Source organism: Myotis davidii, unplaced genomic scaffold, assembly GCF_000327345.1.
Source record: "Myotis davidii unplaced genomic scaffold, ASM32734v1 scaffold72, whole genome shotgun sequence".
Classification (NCBI taxonomy): Eukaryota; Metazoa; Chordata; class Mammalia; order Chiroptera; family Vespertilionidae; genus Myotis; species Myotis davidii.
This window is the reverse complement of record NW_006284618.1, coordinates 5,841,158-5,855,881: the sequence shown is the minus strand read 5'-3', so window position 1 is coordinate 5,855,881 and position 14,724 is coordinate 5,841,158. Positions and strand designations below refer to the sequence as shown.

General features: G+C 55.0%; 1 protein-coding gene across 1 annotated transcript; it reads right to left on the bottom strand.

The window, feature by feature from the left end:
• Window positions 1–5,737: 5,737 nt before the first annotated feature.
• Window positions 5,738–11,519, bottom strand: TEX36 (testis expressed 36). The gene is made up of 4 exons (XM_006754985.2): window positions 11,469–11,519; window positions 8,006–8,137; window positions 7,066–7,146; window positions 5,738–6,431 (listed from the first exon to the last, which is right to left on the bottom strand). The coding sequence occupies exons 1-4, from the start codon at window positions 11,517–11,519 to the stop codon at window positions 6,060–6,062; spliced, it is 636 nt and encodes a 211-aa protein (XP_006755048.1). The 3' UTR covers window positions 5,738–6,059.
• Between the last annotated feature and the right edge of the window lie 3,205 nt (window positions 11,520–14,724).

The window sequence follows — 14,724 nt, the reverse complement described above, 5'->3', positions numbered from 1 at the left end:
CCCGGCCGCTCAGCTTCAAGTCTGCTCCTGGGCCTTAGACACCTGGAATTTCTTTAGGTTAAAAAATTACCCTACATGGGTGTATTTTTTTTGTCCAAATGTTTAAAACAGTGAACTGATCTTTGTATAGTCATTTGAGGAAAGGGTGCTTGCTACCTACTTGACTTTTTAAAATATATATCTAATTTTATTGACTTCAGAGAAAGAAAGGGAGAGGGAGAGAGATAGAAACATCCACGATGAGAGAGAGACTCACTGATTGGCTGCTTCCTGCACGCCCCCTACTGGGGATGGAGTCCACAACCCAGCATGTGCCCTGACTGGGAATCGAAACCGTGACCTCTAGGTGCATGGGATGACACCCAGCCAACTGAGCCACACCAGCCAGGGCTACAGCGTTTTTCCCCACAAATGTGACCTCAGTGAAACATGGTCATCTTTGTAGATGCGGCTTCACCCACCTGCTGCTCTTTCTAAAGCAAAATGATCGTCCCGCCTTCAGATGGGAAACGCTGATTTCTGTTAAAAAGCAGGACAGTTAAAGCACTCCCAGGTTGCCCTGACTGGTTTGGCTCAGTGGATAGAGCATCGGCCTGCGGACTGAAGGGTCCCGGGTTCGATTCCAGCCAAGGGCATGTACCTTGGTTGCACACATCCCCACAGTATTTCATTTCATCGATGTTTCTAACTCTCTATCTCTCTCCCTTCCTCTCTGTAAAAAATCAATAAAATATATTTACAAAACAAAACACACACCCAGGTTTGCACGCTGGTTTGAGTGGGGGGCTCCCTCCTTCATCCGCTGATGCACGAAGTGGTTGGTGAGGGGCAGACAGAACTGACGCTGTGAAGGTAAAGAAGAATGGGGCGGGGGGGGGGCTATTGCATCCTGGGAAGACGATGGTGTGGATCCTGACCATCCTGCGGCTGAGGGGTGCAGGGGGCTCCGACGAGGAGGGAGAAATGGCACTTCTCCTTGGGGGCCCGGGTGAAGGCCAGGGCTTCCCGTGACCAGGAGCCAGCTGCCCACACTTTGGTTTCTGTCCATGGAGACTGTGACCCCCAGAATCACAGATAATAAATGTGTTGTTTAAAGAGGAAAAAATCCTGCCCCAATAAAATATATTTTTAAAAAATAATAATAAAGAGGAAAAAATCCTTCTGCCGACCCCGTTCCTCCATAAGCTCTCACCCCGTCTCCCCTGCACGGAGCTGGGCCTCGGCCCAGCTGACCGCTGAGGGCTCCCCGCCTCCCCAGCTGCCTGGAACCCATGCGGCTGCAACCCCACCCACACATTGCCCCCCCCCAGCTTTGCTGCACCCCAGCCTCGCTGGCGCCCACTGAGCAGGGGCTGGACGCCGCCTCCCTTTTCCCAGGGCAAACACCCCGACTTCACGTTCCCAACGAGAAGGTGGGGAACCAGCACACCCCGTTCCACCGGCTGATCACGCCCAGAACCCCTCACGCTGACGCCATTAATTCTCCACTTCACCTCTCACTCCACGCTCAGGAGGTAAATAAATGAAACCAAAACAGCTGCTCGTGTCCACACGTGACCAGAACACGCTCCGCGCTTCAGGAGAGAATTTGCGGTTCTCATTTTCCTTGAGGAGAGAAAGAATTAAAACCAACCCCTCCTCCAGCAGATAAAACATTCCTCCGCTTCCAACCTTACACATACGTACCCACATTTTAATGTATGCAAGAAACACAAATTCATAATTGTTCTGCAATATAATCTGTATCCGATATTAAACACATTCCTGTGACATTTATCTCCCTGATCACAGCTTAATAAAATGATAATTATGACCTTTCCGCGTATTGTCCCTTGAGCGGCATCCTTGCCTTGCCGTCTTGGTCTCTGACAGTCTAGGTCTCACGCACTAAGACCGAGGATGAGTCTGGCTGCTCCCCCGGCACCCCAATGTCCAGAGCAGCGGCTTAGCAACTAGTCATGGAGTGATGTGCCAGCCCACGGGCGTTTGGGCATGCTGAGCATTTACCCACATTGGTACCCACAAGAAGGTGCCCACCCAAGCAGGCCCCAGGGGAGGGGCAGTGTGGGGAGAGGAAGTGGGGGGCAGGGCCAGACGAGGAATGAGCCGGAAATCAGCCCAGATTCAGCTGGCGGACGTACCTGCTCTCACCAAGACTATCCTGATCCACTGAAGGCGCAAACTCTCAGCTCCTTCCTTTCAAGTCCTAGGAGAGGACAGGGGCCGGGTGCTGGTTCCCTCACAGGATATTCGTGGGAGGAACGTTGAGATCCCTCCCGGGGCTACGCTGGGACTCCCCACCCTCTGTGGGACCCGCAGTGGCGTTAGGTGGAGCAGGACGGGCCACGCCACGGGTGGCTGACAGCAGTCATGGTCTCCAACGGTGATCAACGCAGGAGAATGTGCAAGGTCGCCCTGGTGCTTCCCCTTCGGCCGAGCAAGGCCGTGCGCTCTGGGCTGCGAAGGGTTATCCCGCTGTGGGCCCCGGATCCTGGGAGCAGCTGCAGGGAGTGAGGGTGATGAGGGGCTGCTCCTGCTGGGCTGGGCGCTGGAGCCTGCTCCCCAGCGGTCCTGGGCAGGGAGCGTCTGGAAAGAGTCCCACACTCTCGCTCGTCTTTCTGCAATGCCAGGTCTGTCAGGGGAGACACCCCAATAAGCCAGGGGAGTCACACACAGGTCCCTCCTGGAGGGGAGCGTGCGCCATGGCAGCGAGCAGAGGGAGTGTCTGGTAGGAAGGCTGGCCATTGGAGCGTCGCAGGAGGAGAGGTGGGTGTCGGCCGGTCAGACCGTGGCAGGGGCATCGGAGGGGTGGTCCGGCAGGGCCTGGAGATGGCCCGGGCGGGGCAGCCACGCTGGTGCGCTGGGTGGTCGGAGCTCTGGGCTCTGATCCCACCAGAGCGGAGGCCCCACGTGTACCCATGTCTGGACGGAGCCTCATCCAATGGCCTTGGGCATCCAGGCCCCCCTCAGGGGTTTTCTCCTAAGAGGCTCCCTCCTAGGGGCTCCCTCCTAAAAAAATATTTTTAAAAAGAGAGTGGGTTATATATAAGAAGTCGTCACTCTGCGCTTTTAAGGATCATGTCTATGAGCCTTTGGTAGCTATGTGCTTGCCTATCATAGTCACAGTGAGGGATTGATGCGTCCTGCTATTGTTCTAGAATGATCGTGGGTGCATCACTCAGAAATGTTATTTCTACGCCATCAGCCCTTCTGTCAGTGTCTAAGTCATTTCCAGGATGGCACACGTCCAAGTCTAATTCATTAAAACAGGAGAAATCCATAAACACCTGCATGTGGCGGGTTAGTAAGAGGGGGTTTGTTTAGCTGGCTGTTTAGTCCTCTGTTCAAAGCAACACAGTAAGAGAACCAACCGCAGCCGCAGGTCGCCGACCATGCCAGGTTAGTGAGGACTTTCCTTCTGTGAGCTGGGGTATTGTATTTGGGGTGTCAACCCTGGAGCCCCCAGGACGCCCCCGCCCCCGTGAATGTACTGTGTCCTTCTGTTCTCGGTTCACTGGATTGAAACCTGGGACACCAGCGATCGGTGTGGTTTATTTTTTATGTCAGAAACAAGTGAAAAAAGACTGGTTTTAAGGGCAAGTTGTCTAATTTGTGTTTTTATAAACGATCATTATACCCCCACCCCCCAGCCACTCTGTAACCCCGAGGAGTAGAGGGAGGAATGTCTTTCCCCTCCCACACGTCTCTCCTTCATGTAATTGCAGATCTGGTGCTGTGTACCTTTTGGGTAGTTTTTAAGATTTCACCTCCAGTAAATTGAATTTGGGGACACTCTTGTTGGGGATTGGTGGGTTTGGGGTAGAGAAGGGGCAGGCGAGGCACAGAGGCTAGCAGGTGCGGATTGTGAGGATGCTCTGGTGTGGGGAGCGGCCACAGCGTTCGGACAGGTTCAAGCCTCCGACTAATGAGAGGACACGGTCCTCTCCTGGCAAAGCCACATGCAAGTCCTAGCACAGTTACAGCCGAAGGCTATGGCTGTGAGCTTGACCTTATGGTCTGCACCTGTGGCCCACGTGGCTGAGTGATGTGGGCTGCGGGAGGGACAGCACGTAAACAGAGCTGGACCAGGTGCCTGTAACTGAGTGGATTTGAAACCTGCAAGAATGCTGTGACCACGCCCTTCCTTTGCAGCGTGGAATCTGCTATAAAATACAGACTCGGCCCGCAGGCCGTGGCGCTCTCTCCATCACGGAGCAGCGTCCCACCCAGCCCCAGCTTTCTCCTCTTGTTTGGCTTCTCCATCCTTCACCGCCCCCCCTCAGGCTCACCCATGGCTGTGCTGACTTGGCCCATATGGCGCCCAGTGTGGGGCTGAGTATGGGGAACAGGGGCCTGAGTTCAAGTTCACCCGTGGCTAGGCTGGCTCAGCACACCCTGGGAGAAGAAAAGGAAATGGAAGGACAGCATTCCTGTGTCGGGTGGCAGAGACCGTGGGTTCCGGAGGACTGGCCACGGCAGAGCTCAGCCACCTAACCCTGAGTGTGAGGATGTGGCCTGGAGAGAAATGATGTGAATTCTCACTTCTGCCAGTGACAGTCATCTACACAGAAAATCTAAGAGAACCACTGAGAAAGTACTAGAACTTTATGTTTAATACATTGTGTTTGTTTGTTTATTAGAAGTGTAGCGGGTTAAAAATACAAGGTTTACATACAGAAATCAACATCTTTCTTACGCATCGAGCAAAACCAAACTAAAACTGTAATGTAAAAATTAACATTCAAAATAGCCATAAAAGTTCAAAATATACAGAGATAAACACAGAAAAGAAACATGGCAGACGTATGTGAAGAAAAGTTTACTGAAGAAATAAGGTAAGATTTAAAGACTTAATCTTTAAGATTAATAAGATTTAAATAGATGGGGAACTTCACCATGGCACAAAGATGTCAATTCTCCCATATATCAGTCTCTAAATTTGGGGAAATTCCTGTGAAATGGCCAATGGATTTACTTGACAAGCTCGTTCTAAAATTCATCTATCGGGGAAATATCCAAATATGAACAGAGAGATGCTTTGGGTAAAGGATGATGGTGACAGTTTCAGGAGGGAAACATGAATGGCCAACCAGCAGGAAAAGATGCTCAGCTTCACTCATAACCAGAGAAATGCAAAATAAAAAAATAACACGATACCATTATTTTTTTTGTCCCTAAATATCTATCCTTGAGTATCTACAAGATAATTCGAAGTGGGCTCATGTAGTATTGGGTCTGACAGCCAAAAATTAGAAACAATTCAAACTCTCATTAACAAGAAGATAATTTTTAAAGTATGGCACATCGGTCCAGCCGGCGTGGCTCAGTGGTTGACTGTCGACCTAGGAACCAGGAGGTGATGGTTGATTCCCGGTCAGGGCACAGGCCCGGGATGTGGACTCGATCCCCAGTAGGGGGCGTGCAGGAGGCAGCTGTTCAAAGATTCTCATCATTGATGTTTCTATCTCTCTCCCTCTCCGTTCCTCTCTGAAATCAATAAAAATATATTTTAAAAAATAAAGAGCAAATCTGTTCACACTGACACCGTGAATACCCCAAGATACATTGTTCCATATCGAAAGGAAGTTACGGAGTGCCGTGTGCTCTGCGACACAGCTTATGTTAAATTTTTACATAGTTTTGCACGTGTGTCTATGAGATGGTAAAGGCACAGAATAAAAACGAACGGTTAACTTACTCATGAGGACAGGACAAAGATCGGGGATGTGTTAAAACCAAGGGGAACGCCTGCTTTTTCTGTATTGTTTGACGTTTCAAAGTGAAAGTATAACCACATCTCAATTATGTAACTTTTAAAACTCCCTATTTGAAATGCATTCAATGTATTTGCAACACCTTCATTTAAAATGTGTACATCTTCACAGATTTTTATTGGGTAAGGGCTTGAATGCTTTTCAACCTCATTAAAAATAAAAAAAAGTAGATCTTAGTAGGCGGGGTGTGGTCACCGAATCGGCTCTTTCTGGTCTCTCCGTGGGAGACTGGCCCGTCTGCTCTGGCTTTCGGGCACGCACACTCGAACCCTGGCAAGCCTCGCGTTAACTGGTCGTGCTGGACGGAACGCCCAGTGACAGGCCCGCCTTACTCAGCTCGTCAAGGCTCTTCTGGAGGCACAAGGGCTCCAGCGAAGGGGTGGCCTTTTTGTCAATAGCGAACCGGACTTTCGGCTTCTTTTTCAAGAACTCCGCGTAGCTCTGCTCGGGGATAAACTTCCAAGTGCCCCAGACCTCACTGTACTGCCGTGGGAAGCGCCTGAAAAGCGGGACCACCACCGCTTCCGGGCCGACGTACGATATCTGGTTATTGGAAAAGCCGTCAAGATAAGACGGGACAAAGTCGCACGCCCAGAGATTGAAATTTCTCGAAACGTGTTGCCTTTTTTCCGGGGCGACCTTCCTCCGTCCCAGGCCCTGGGGAAGAATCGAGAAGATGAGAAAAACATGCAAGGTCTCACAGCTCTGAGGTCTTCAGCACAAGCAGCCACATGACAGCCTACGCTTAAGTGTACAGTATGGCAGCCCGGCCGGCTGGCGGGCCTCAGGGGATGAGGATCGACCTGTGAACCAGGAGGTCACCGTGCGATTCCCGGTCAGGGGACATGCCCGGGCTGCGGGCTCCATCCCCAGTAGGGCGCGTGCAGGAGGCAGCCGATCCATGATTCTCTCTCATCATGGATGTTTCTATCCCTCTCTCCCTCTCCCTTCCTCTCTGACATCGATAAAAATATATTTTAAAAAATGACCTGCTAAAAATGTGACCCTGAAATATATTGAGAGTTTAAGAATCTACAAAAAGGAAGAGAGGGTGGAAGGGAGGCGGAAAGGAGGGAGAAAAGGAGAAAAACATGGAGATCCAGAGAGAGAGAGAGGGGCCAGTCTGGGACTTGGAGAGTTTCATGCATTTGTTTTTCTGTGACCTCTTACGAGGTTTTATAATGACCCTGTTCCCGTGTTGAGGTTAGTGCTCTGTGCTCAGCACATCTGAGGACATCAGGAGCCCTGAGGCCGCTGCCCCTTCGGGGAGGGCCGGGGCCGGGATACTCACGGAGTCCACGTAGAATCCGGAGCTCCGGAGGCAGTGCCGGTTGTCGTGCACGGAGAAGGGGAAGTTGTTGTGGGCCGCTTGCTGGGAAGGCAAAGGAGCGGAGAGAGGCGCACGTCAGGCCCAGCCTGCTCGGGGCACCGCCCACAGTGGCGGGAGGCAGCCGGGAGGCCAGGTGACACCGAGTAAGCAGGAAGCCACCTGCCAGCGGCCTGGCTCAGTGGTTGAGCATCAATCTATGAACCACCAGGTGGCAGTTCAATTCCTGGTCAGGGCACAGGCCCAGGTTACAGGCCCGATCCCCAGTGTGGGGCGTGCAGGAGGCAGCCGGTCCATGAGTCCCTCTCACCGTTGATGCTTCTGTCTCTCTCTCCCTCCGTCTTTCTCTCTGAAATCAATAAAAAGATATTCTTTTAAAAAGATGAATCCACCACCGGGGATGGAACCAGCCCAGAAGGGTGAGCTCAGAGGCGCGCACGTCAGCTCAAGGCTTTGACACTCACCCCTGATTGCTAATCATTATAACTCCCTCTCAGACCCCTTCTTTGGAGGTGAGAATAAAAAGGTGACAGCTCGCTCATGGACCCGAGAGCGGGGAAGGAACTTTGAGGCCTTCTGGGCCCTGGGACAGGTGGGCCCGCCAGGTGTGCCATCCACGCTGCTGCTCCTGCAGGCCCCTCCATGCCCCGAAGCTGCCCAGGGACTGGCCGGGGAGGCAGGACACGCGTGTTAATGAACGGGGAGTTGGAACCAAAGGTCCACAGACCCGCCTGACGTGATTGTCTGGCCCGGGAGGTAGTAGTTCCTTGCAGACACGACCTGGGTGACCAGGGGACCAGGTGGGAGGCTACCAGCATTCAGGAGTCCAGGCATGGACAGCAAGCAGGTCCTTCCGAGGGGAATTACCCGGCCCCCAGGGCCACGGCCAGCGCGCCGGACGCACCTTCTCCCGGGCTTTGTAGATGGGCGGCAGCTTCTCTTCTATTTGCCAGGAGAAACAAGGGTTGAGGGGCTCTTTGAGCATCACGCTGGTGATGGACTCCGGGGTCTTCTGCGTCACTCCAATGTGAGGGAACTAGGAGACAGCACGCGCCTCGGTTAAAGCCAGGCACCTCTGCCCGGCCGGCGTGGCTCAGGGGTTGAGCATTGATCTCTGAACCAGGAGGTCATAGTTTGATTCCAGTCACAGGCACAGGCCCGGGTTGCGGGCTCGATCCCCAGTAGGGGGTGTGCAGGAGGCAGCCGATCCATGATTCTCTCTGATCACTGATGTTTCTATCTCTCCCTCTCCCTTCCCCTCTCTAAAATCAATTTTAAAATAATAAAAATAAAATAACAGAAAATGAAATAAAACCAGGCACCTCGGAATGCCTGAGCCAAGCAGCAGGGCTTCCTCCGTGGTGATTAAAAGGCAATTCGGGTGCGTCTGGCATGGGATGGGAATGGCGTGGTTTGAAGTGTTCTTTCCAAGACAAAAAATACTGTCCGTGGCCCAAGGCCATCGCTGCCGGTTGTTTCCAGTTTCGGGGGCCACCCTGCTGCGCTGGAGCCGGGAAAGATTCCTGCGGCCGGCCGGGTGGGTGCGAGGGTGCGGCCCTGCAAGGCTGAGCCCTTGAACTCCAAGACACACGCATGTGTAACGTGAGACCTTTCTGTTCAGTGTGTTCCCTGTACTTGGGAACAAGACCCAGCCATGTTCACAGGGGGAGCCAGGCCCCTGCAGGCATGAGGGGGACCCTCAGACACGGGGAAGCTGAGGCGTGAAGGGCCCCAGGTGAGGAGGCAGGTGGTAGAGAGTGGAAGGTGGCTGGGGGAAGGGCCTTCCTACCCCGTAGGAAAGGGAGGGAGGGAAACAGGACTGGGCGGGGGAGGTGGTCCTGACCCGACACACCTCAGCCAGCCCCACAGAGCGCTCTGGACATGGCCAGCCTCTCAGAGTTGCCCTGAGTTGGGGCGAGGGGACAGGGCCTTTGTGTGCCCTCATCTCTCAGCCCCTGGACGTGACCTTGGGAGGCAGCAATCTGAGTTGCCTCTGCAGGTAGAGGTGCTTGTATCTGATCAGATGAGCACTTGGTTGTAAATATTGTTCCGGGGGGGGGTGGGGGGGGCGGGGAGTGACAGGAAGGGGAAGGAGAGAGTAATCCAAAGTAACTGAGGTGTAATAGGTTTCAATGTGTTTAAAGTAAATGTAAGTCATACAAAGGACCCCCCAACCCAGAGGCCTGCCCTGGCCTCCTCCAGTCTGGCCCATCAGCCCCCTATCCCAACACTGCGGCCCCTCCCCCCCGTGGGTGCCCTTCCCACATCAGCAATGATCCTTCACCCGCCTTCGTGACAGCCAATGTGAGTTCATTTGCATTCTGCGAGTCTGTGGGCTAAATTGCTGTAAAAAATGGCTCTAGCATTTTAATTTCACTCTTTTAAAGTATGTACTTAATGGCTATACCCTGGCAGCTGTGAAATAACCCTCTGTTCGCTGGGGTAACGGTGAAATAGCGCCTTTAGCTCGTTGGCGGTGAAGCTGTTGCTGCATCCAGCCTCTCAGGGCCTGAAATACTAAACAGGAAGGTGACGGTGTGGGAGGCCTTTCCCACCTGGCAGAGGCCAGACTGCCCCCAGCAAGGTCAACTGCAAAGCGAAGGTCACTTCTACCGCGGCCATCACTATCCTCTCCAACGGGCCACCGGCCCGAAGCTGAGAATTTCTCTCATTTTCCCAACTCGTCCACAGTCACTTGGGGAAACTTCAAGGTCAGCACGATTCCCTATGCTCCTAGGTGCTGGCAGGAGAAAGGCCCCCACCAAAGGCTCAAAGCAGACGGACTCAGGGGGACACCGTCTGTGTGGCTGAGGCGGGGTCCTGGGCACACTCCTGGGGTTGCAATAGGAGGTGAGCCGTTCATTCTCGCTTCCTCCCCGGTGACAGAAGCCGGGCCCGGTTTGGGGTGGCAGTGTGGCCGGTTAAAAGTACCTCCCCTGACCGGTCAGCGGAGCTCAGGGGCTGAGCGTCGACCTATGAACCAGGAGGTCACGGTTCAATTCCCGGTCAGGGCACAGGCCCGGGTTGTGGGCTCCATCCCCAGTGTGGGGCGTGCAGGAGGCAGCCGATCAGTGGTTCTCTCTCATCACTGATGTTTCTGTCTCTCTCCCTCTCCCTCCCTCTCTGAAATCAATCAAAATATATATTAAAAGAAAAATCCCTCCCCAAACTCCTTTGCAGCTAAATGGCCATGTGATCCCATGAGACAGAGCAGAAGTGGGGCTCCCGGGAGCGTGGGAATGGGGATCAAGGGCAGTGACGCGGCCACACAAACCTGACGCCATCACGCGCCCAGGCCCTCCGGAGGCTGTGCAGGGGCAGTGTCACCTCGGAGGAGGGGCAGACACGGCTGACAGGTGCCTTCTGTCTGCTGCCCTTTGACCTTCCCCTCATTGCACACCTGAGTCCCACAGCCTCACACAAAGATGTCAGAACAGAAGGCCAGAAACAGTGGGGGCCTCTGCCGACGCCCTGGAGCAGGGTACCGGCCCTCAAACGCCAACTTCTGGATTTACTTTTACTCGGGAAACACAAACCCCTATTTGGTTAAGACACTGTCTCCGGCTTTCCATAGCATCCAGTCCAACACAATCCTAACTGACCCTGCAGGTTTTAGAAAGAGGGACGCTACTCAGACTGAGAAGCGTACGCTTTTTTCTCGTCATCACGGATTAGTGTGACGTAGCTCACACTGTTTCCCATTTCCCCTCGGCAAGTCTTTCTGCATTGAAGCCAGGGTGCGTGAAAGCGTGTGTGTGTGTGTGTGTGTGTGTGTGTGTGTGTGTGTGTGTGTGTATGCTGGCGGGGCCAGCATGGCACGCAGAGGTGTGGGGTACGCTTCTCGGAGATGGCAAGAGAGGGACAGGCCCACCGGGCTCTGCAAGTGACATGAGAGAGAGACAGGTCCGAGGAGGAGCGTGAAAAGGTGACATTTACTAATGACCGAGAGGGGAAATGGTGCGTTTCTGGCCTCTTCCCATTTCACAGCCCGGCGGGGCGAAGGGGACCAGACAGGAGGCCCAGGGAATGTGTTTAGAGGGTTCCAGAGTGATGGTGATTCCCCGACAGATGTCTTCTGAGCCCCTCCTGGGCACAGATCCCACCCTCGGCACTCGGGATGCAGTCAGGAAGTAAGAGAGACCAAGGTCCCAGCGCCCACGACGCTTAAATTCTAGCAGAGGAGACAGACGGCACCCGGGGTGTGAGGAGGAGGCGCTACCAGGTTCCCATTTCATAGATGGAGAAACTGAGGCTGGTGAAGTAAGTTACCAAGTCAGGCCACAGTAAGCAGCAGAAGCGGGACCGGGACTCGGGTCTGTGCCCTGACCACGCCCTGAGAGAGGTAAGACGGGGCCCCTCTTCCTCACCCATCTTCCGTCCTTGTCTAAGGGCGGGTTGAAGCGTCTCCCTTTGGCCATGTCCTGCAGGAACTGGGGGGGCTGAGGTGGGCTCCCTCATCTCCCCATCGCCTCCTGAGCTCTCCGCACCTGGAGCCGCTCCTCATCTTCCTCAGCCGCTCCCAGGCGGGGCCATGGGCAGTGCCCACGCTGTCATAGAAGCAAGCCTGCCGTCACAATGGAGGAGGAGTGTGGGTCTTCTAAGCCCCCTGAGAGTTCCTGCCCCCGGCTCCCGGGAGCTGCCGCTCCCCAATGTAGGAGGAACCCCACAAACGTATCAGACACGTGCGGGCCCGTCTTGAGATGGTGGCGAGTTTTTATTATCCTTGAGTCAATAATGTTTGTGCTGAATGTTCCCACAGGAACCGTCTGCCCCAGCCTCATAGCTTTCAGAGAAGGAAAGTGAGTCTGGGCTGGGGGTGGCCTCAGCCCCCTCCGTGCCCCTTCCTCGGCCCCCTGTGTCCCAGCTCAGACGCACTGCCTGGAGGGACTCAGCTCGCTCGCCTGACTGCGCGCCTGAGGCCAGCAGAGGTAAGTCCCGGGTGATTTTGAAGTGCCCGGTGCTGTGCTACACTGAGTGCTGCCGCACGATTCCATTTCATTTCTTTTCCACGACCACCTGTGGCATTTAGTCAGAGAACAAGGGCCGGTGACCAATGGATGGGGCCCTAGGTCAAGGGATGGCTCCAGGGCCCGAGCCTCCCCCAGGCCATCTGGTCTCCCCCGGCTGCCAAGTGGCTCCAGGTCCCCGGCCTGGACTCAGTCCCACCTCAAGGCCGCGGGAGGCCCGTTAGAACTGCAGCCTCGTTCTCCAGTACCTCTGGCGTCTCCCCGGTGCTTAGTCTTAACGTCCCGTCACCAAGGCTTATGGTCGCGGGGTGAGGTGGGTCCCGATTGCCCCGCTTTTGAAGTAAAGCTGGTGTAAAGTTCCGACCAGTTATCCAAGACAAGCAAATGGAGTGAAGGAAACCGGCCAGGGAAAATAGAATTCTGTGTTTCTTCGGCTGGGATTTCTCGGTCCCAGATTGGGATAGGCTGTTCCTGATGGATGTGCCTGTTTTCAGAGGGTTGAGTTACGAGGCTGAACTTGGCGGCCCATCGTTCTGAAAACAAACCTCGGAGCACGCGGGGCCCTGGGATCCACCCCTGGGGCTGGGAACACCGGAGGGTCAGGCCCGTCCTGCCTGCGCACACGCTGGGGCCGCGTGGAGCGCAGAGGTAGGGAGGACCCACGGGAGTGTGTGTGAGCAGCACTGAGCACACGCAGGGTTTACTCACTCAGCAAGTTTACTGAGCACTTACTTTGCCCGGCACCGTTTTACACAGCGCGAAGGCCACCACCAAGACCAGTTCTTTATAAAGAGCAAATCATGCCCTGGCCGGTGTGGCTCAGTGGATACCGTGTCCACCTGTGGACCAAAGGGTCCGGGCTTGACTCCAATCAAGGGCAGGAACCTCGGTTGTAGGCTCCTCCCTGGCCCTGGGCCCTGGTCAGGACGCGTGCAGGAGGCAGCCAATTGATGTGTTTCTCCCATCAATGTTTCTCTCTGTCTTTCCCTCTCTCTTCACTCTCTCTGATAATCAATGGAAAAATACCCTCGGGTGAGGATTTAAAAAAAGCAAGTCATGAATTTACCAGTGCGTCAATTGGCCAGGACTCCGAGTTGTTGACTAGCCAACAGTTCTTTTCCATGAGCTGGCCACCGCGTTCGTAGCCCATTTTCTCCCCTCAACCCCCCACCCGCCGGGCCTGCTTTGACATGACCGCAGTTCTGTACTTGGGCTCTTAGATCTTTCTCGTGTGATGTGTTGGGATGGTATGAAAGATGGGTGTGCCCCTCTCTTCCGTGTGTTTTCAGAGCAGGGCGCCAGTCCTTGTTGTCATGAACATTTGCTGTCTTTTGCAGGACGGGAGGTGGTGGAATTATGGGTAGAATTATGGGTGTGGTGCAGGAAGGCTTTCACACATGGGTCGGCACATGCCCCCCGTGGTGCCCCCACGAAGCCCAGACCCTGCACTCACGGGCATGCTCCCGCCTGTCATTCCACCCACCGAGAGCTCCGCCTTCGCTCACGTCCACGCATCTGGACGATTTCGCTTGCACGGGGGAAGGCCACCGTCTGCAGAGAAATGTTGGGGCTCTGAGAACTTCCTGGGCACCTGAATGGTGGCACGCGTTCTCCTTGCCCTGCAAGGCATGCGATCTGCATTCTTTCTGCAAATAGCGACCCCCTTGCGGTGACTCAGTTGCACTTTTTGGTCATGATCCACGACTCCCGTGGAACTGACGGAAATTGTCGTGGAGGCACAGACCACGCTGTCCCGAAAAGTCCTTGGCCGCTGTGGCGTGAAGCGCAGTCTTGGTCTCACCCTGTGCTGCCAACCGTGTGGACGTGGACCGCCTCTCTCCTTTCTGCGCGAGAAAATAGGCGACACCCCGTGAGCTACAGGAAATGAGACTCGACCAGCGTGGGGGTTCATACACTGAAAGGCAGGGACTCGCTGCAATATTTATGGAAACCCTCGACGCTGCGGGCAAGCGTGGCACCCCAAATTCAAACGAGAAGAGACACTGTCGCCGTGAGGACGGGATCGGTGATGCCCGGCTGAAAGGCAAACTCCTTACTAGTGCACTTTCCAGCCAGACCCTCTCTGGAGAAGCTTGGTGCTCGGTGGTCATTTGGAGAACCGGTCACGCAGAGAAGCGCTCGGCCTGGCACAGGGCGCGGCACAGGGAGAGGCCGGGAGGACCCCCGGCACAGGACGGAGGGACCTGCGGAGATGGGAGAGGTGGCCAGGGCGGTGGCGGGGCAAGGAAGAGAAGGCGGCTACAAGGAGCCTGGGAGCCGGGGAGTCGGGAGCCCATCCCGCACGCGGAGAGCCCGTCGGAGGCCCTGGTGCTGGGACGAGAGCGTGGGTCACTCAGGAACCGGAGAGGAGGCCACCCTCTGTGACCAAGGACCCTTGAGTTGGCGCGGGGGTTGTAGGAGGAGCAGGAGGCAGTGTGAGCACCGGGGCAGGCCCCTTGCCCTCTGTGACCTTGACCCCTGGCCAGTGTCAGCAGGCAGGGGTGTGGGGAACATGCAGCAACACAAAGCCAATTGAGGGCGCTGGCTTTCTCAGGGGAAGCACCTTCGTAAACTCACCCTCAGATGCAGCAGGCACCTCAGGTTTATTCTTCCTCCGAATTCTGACAAGCTCGGGGGGGGGGGGGTGGGGGGGTTC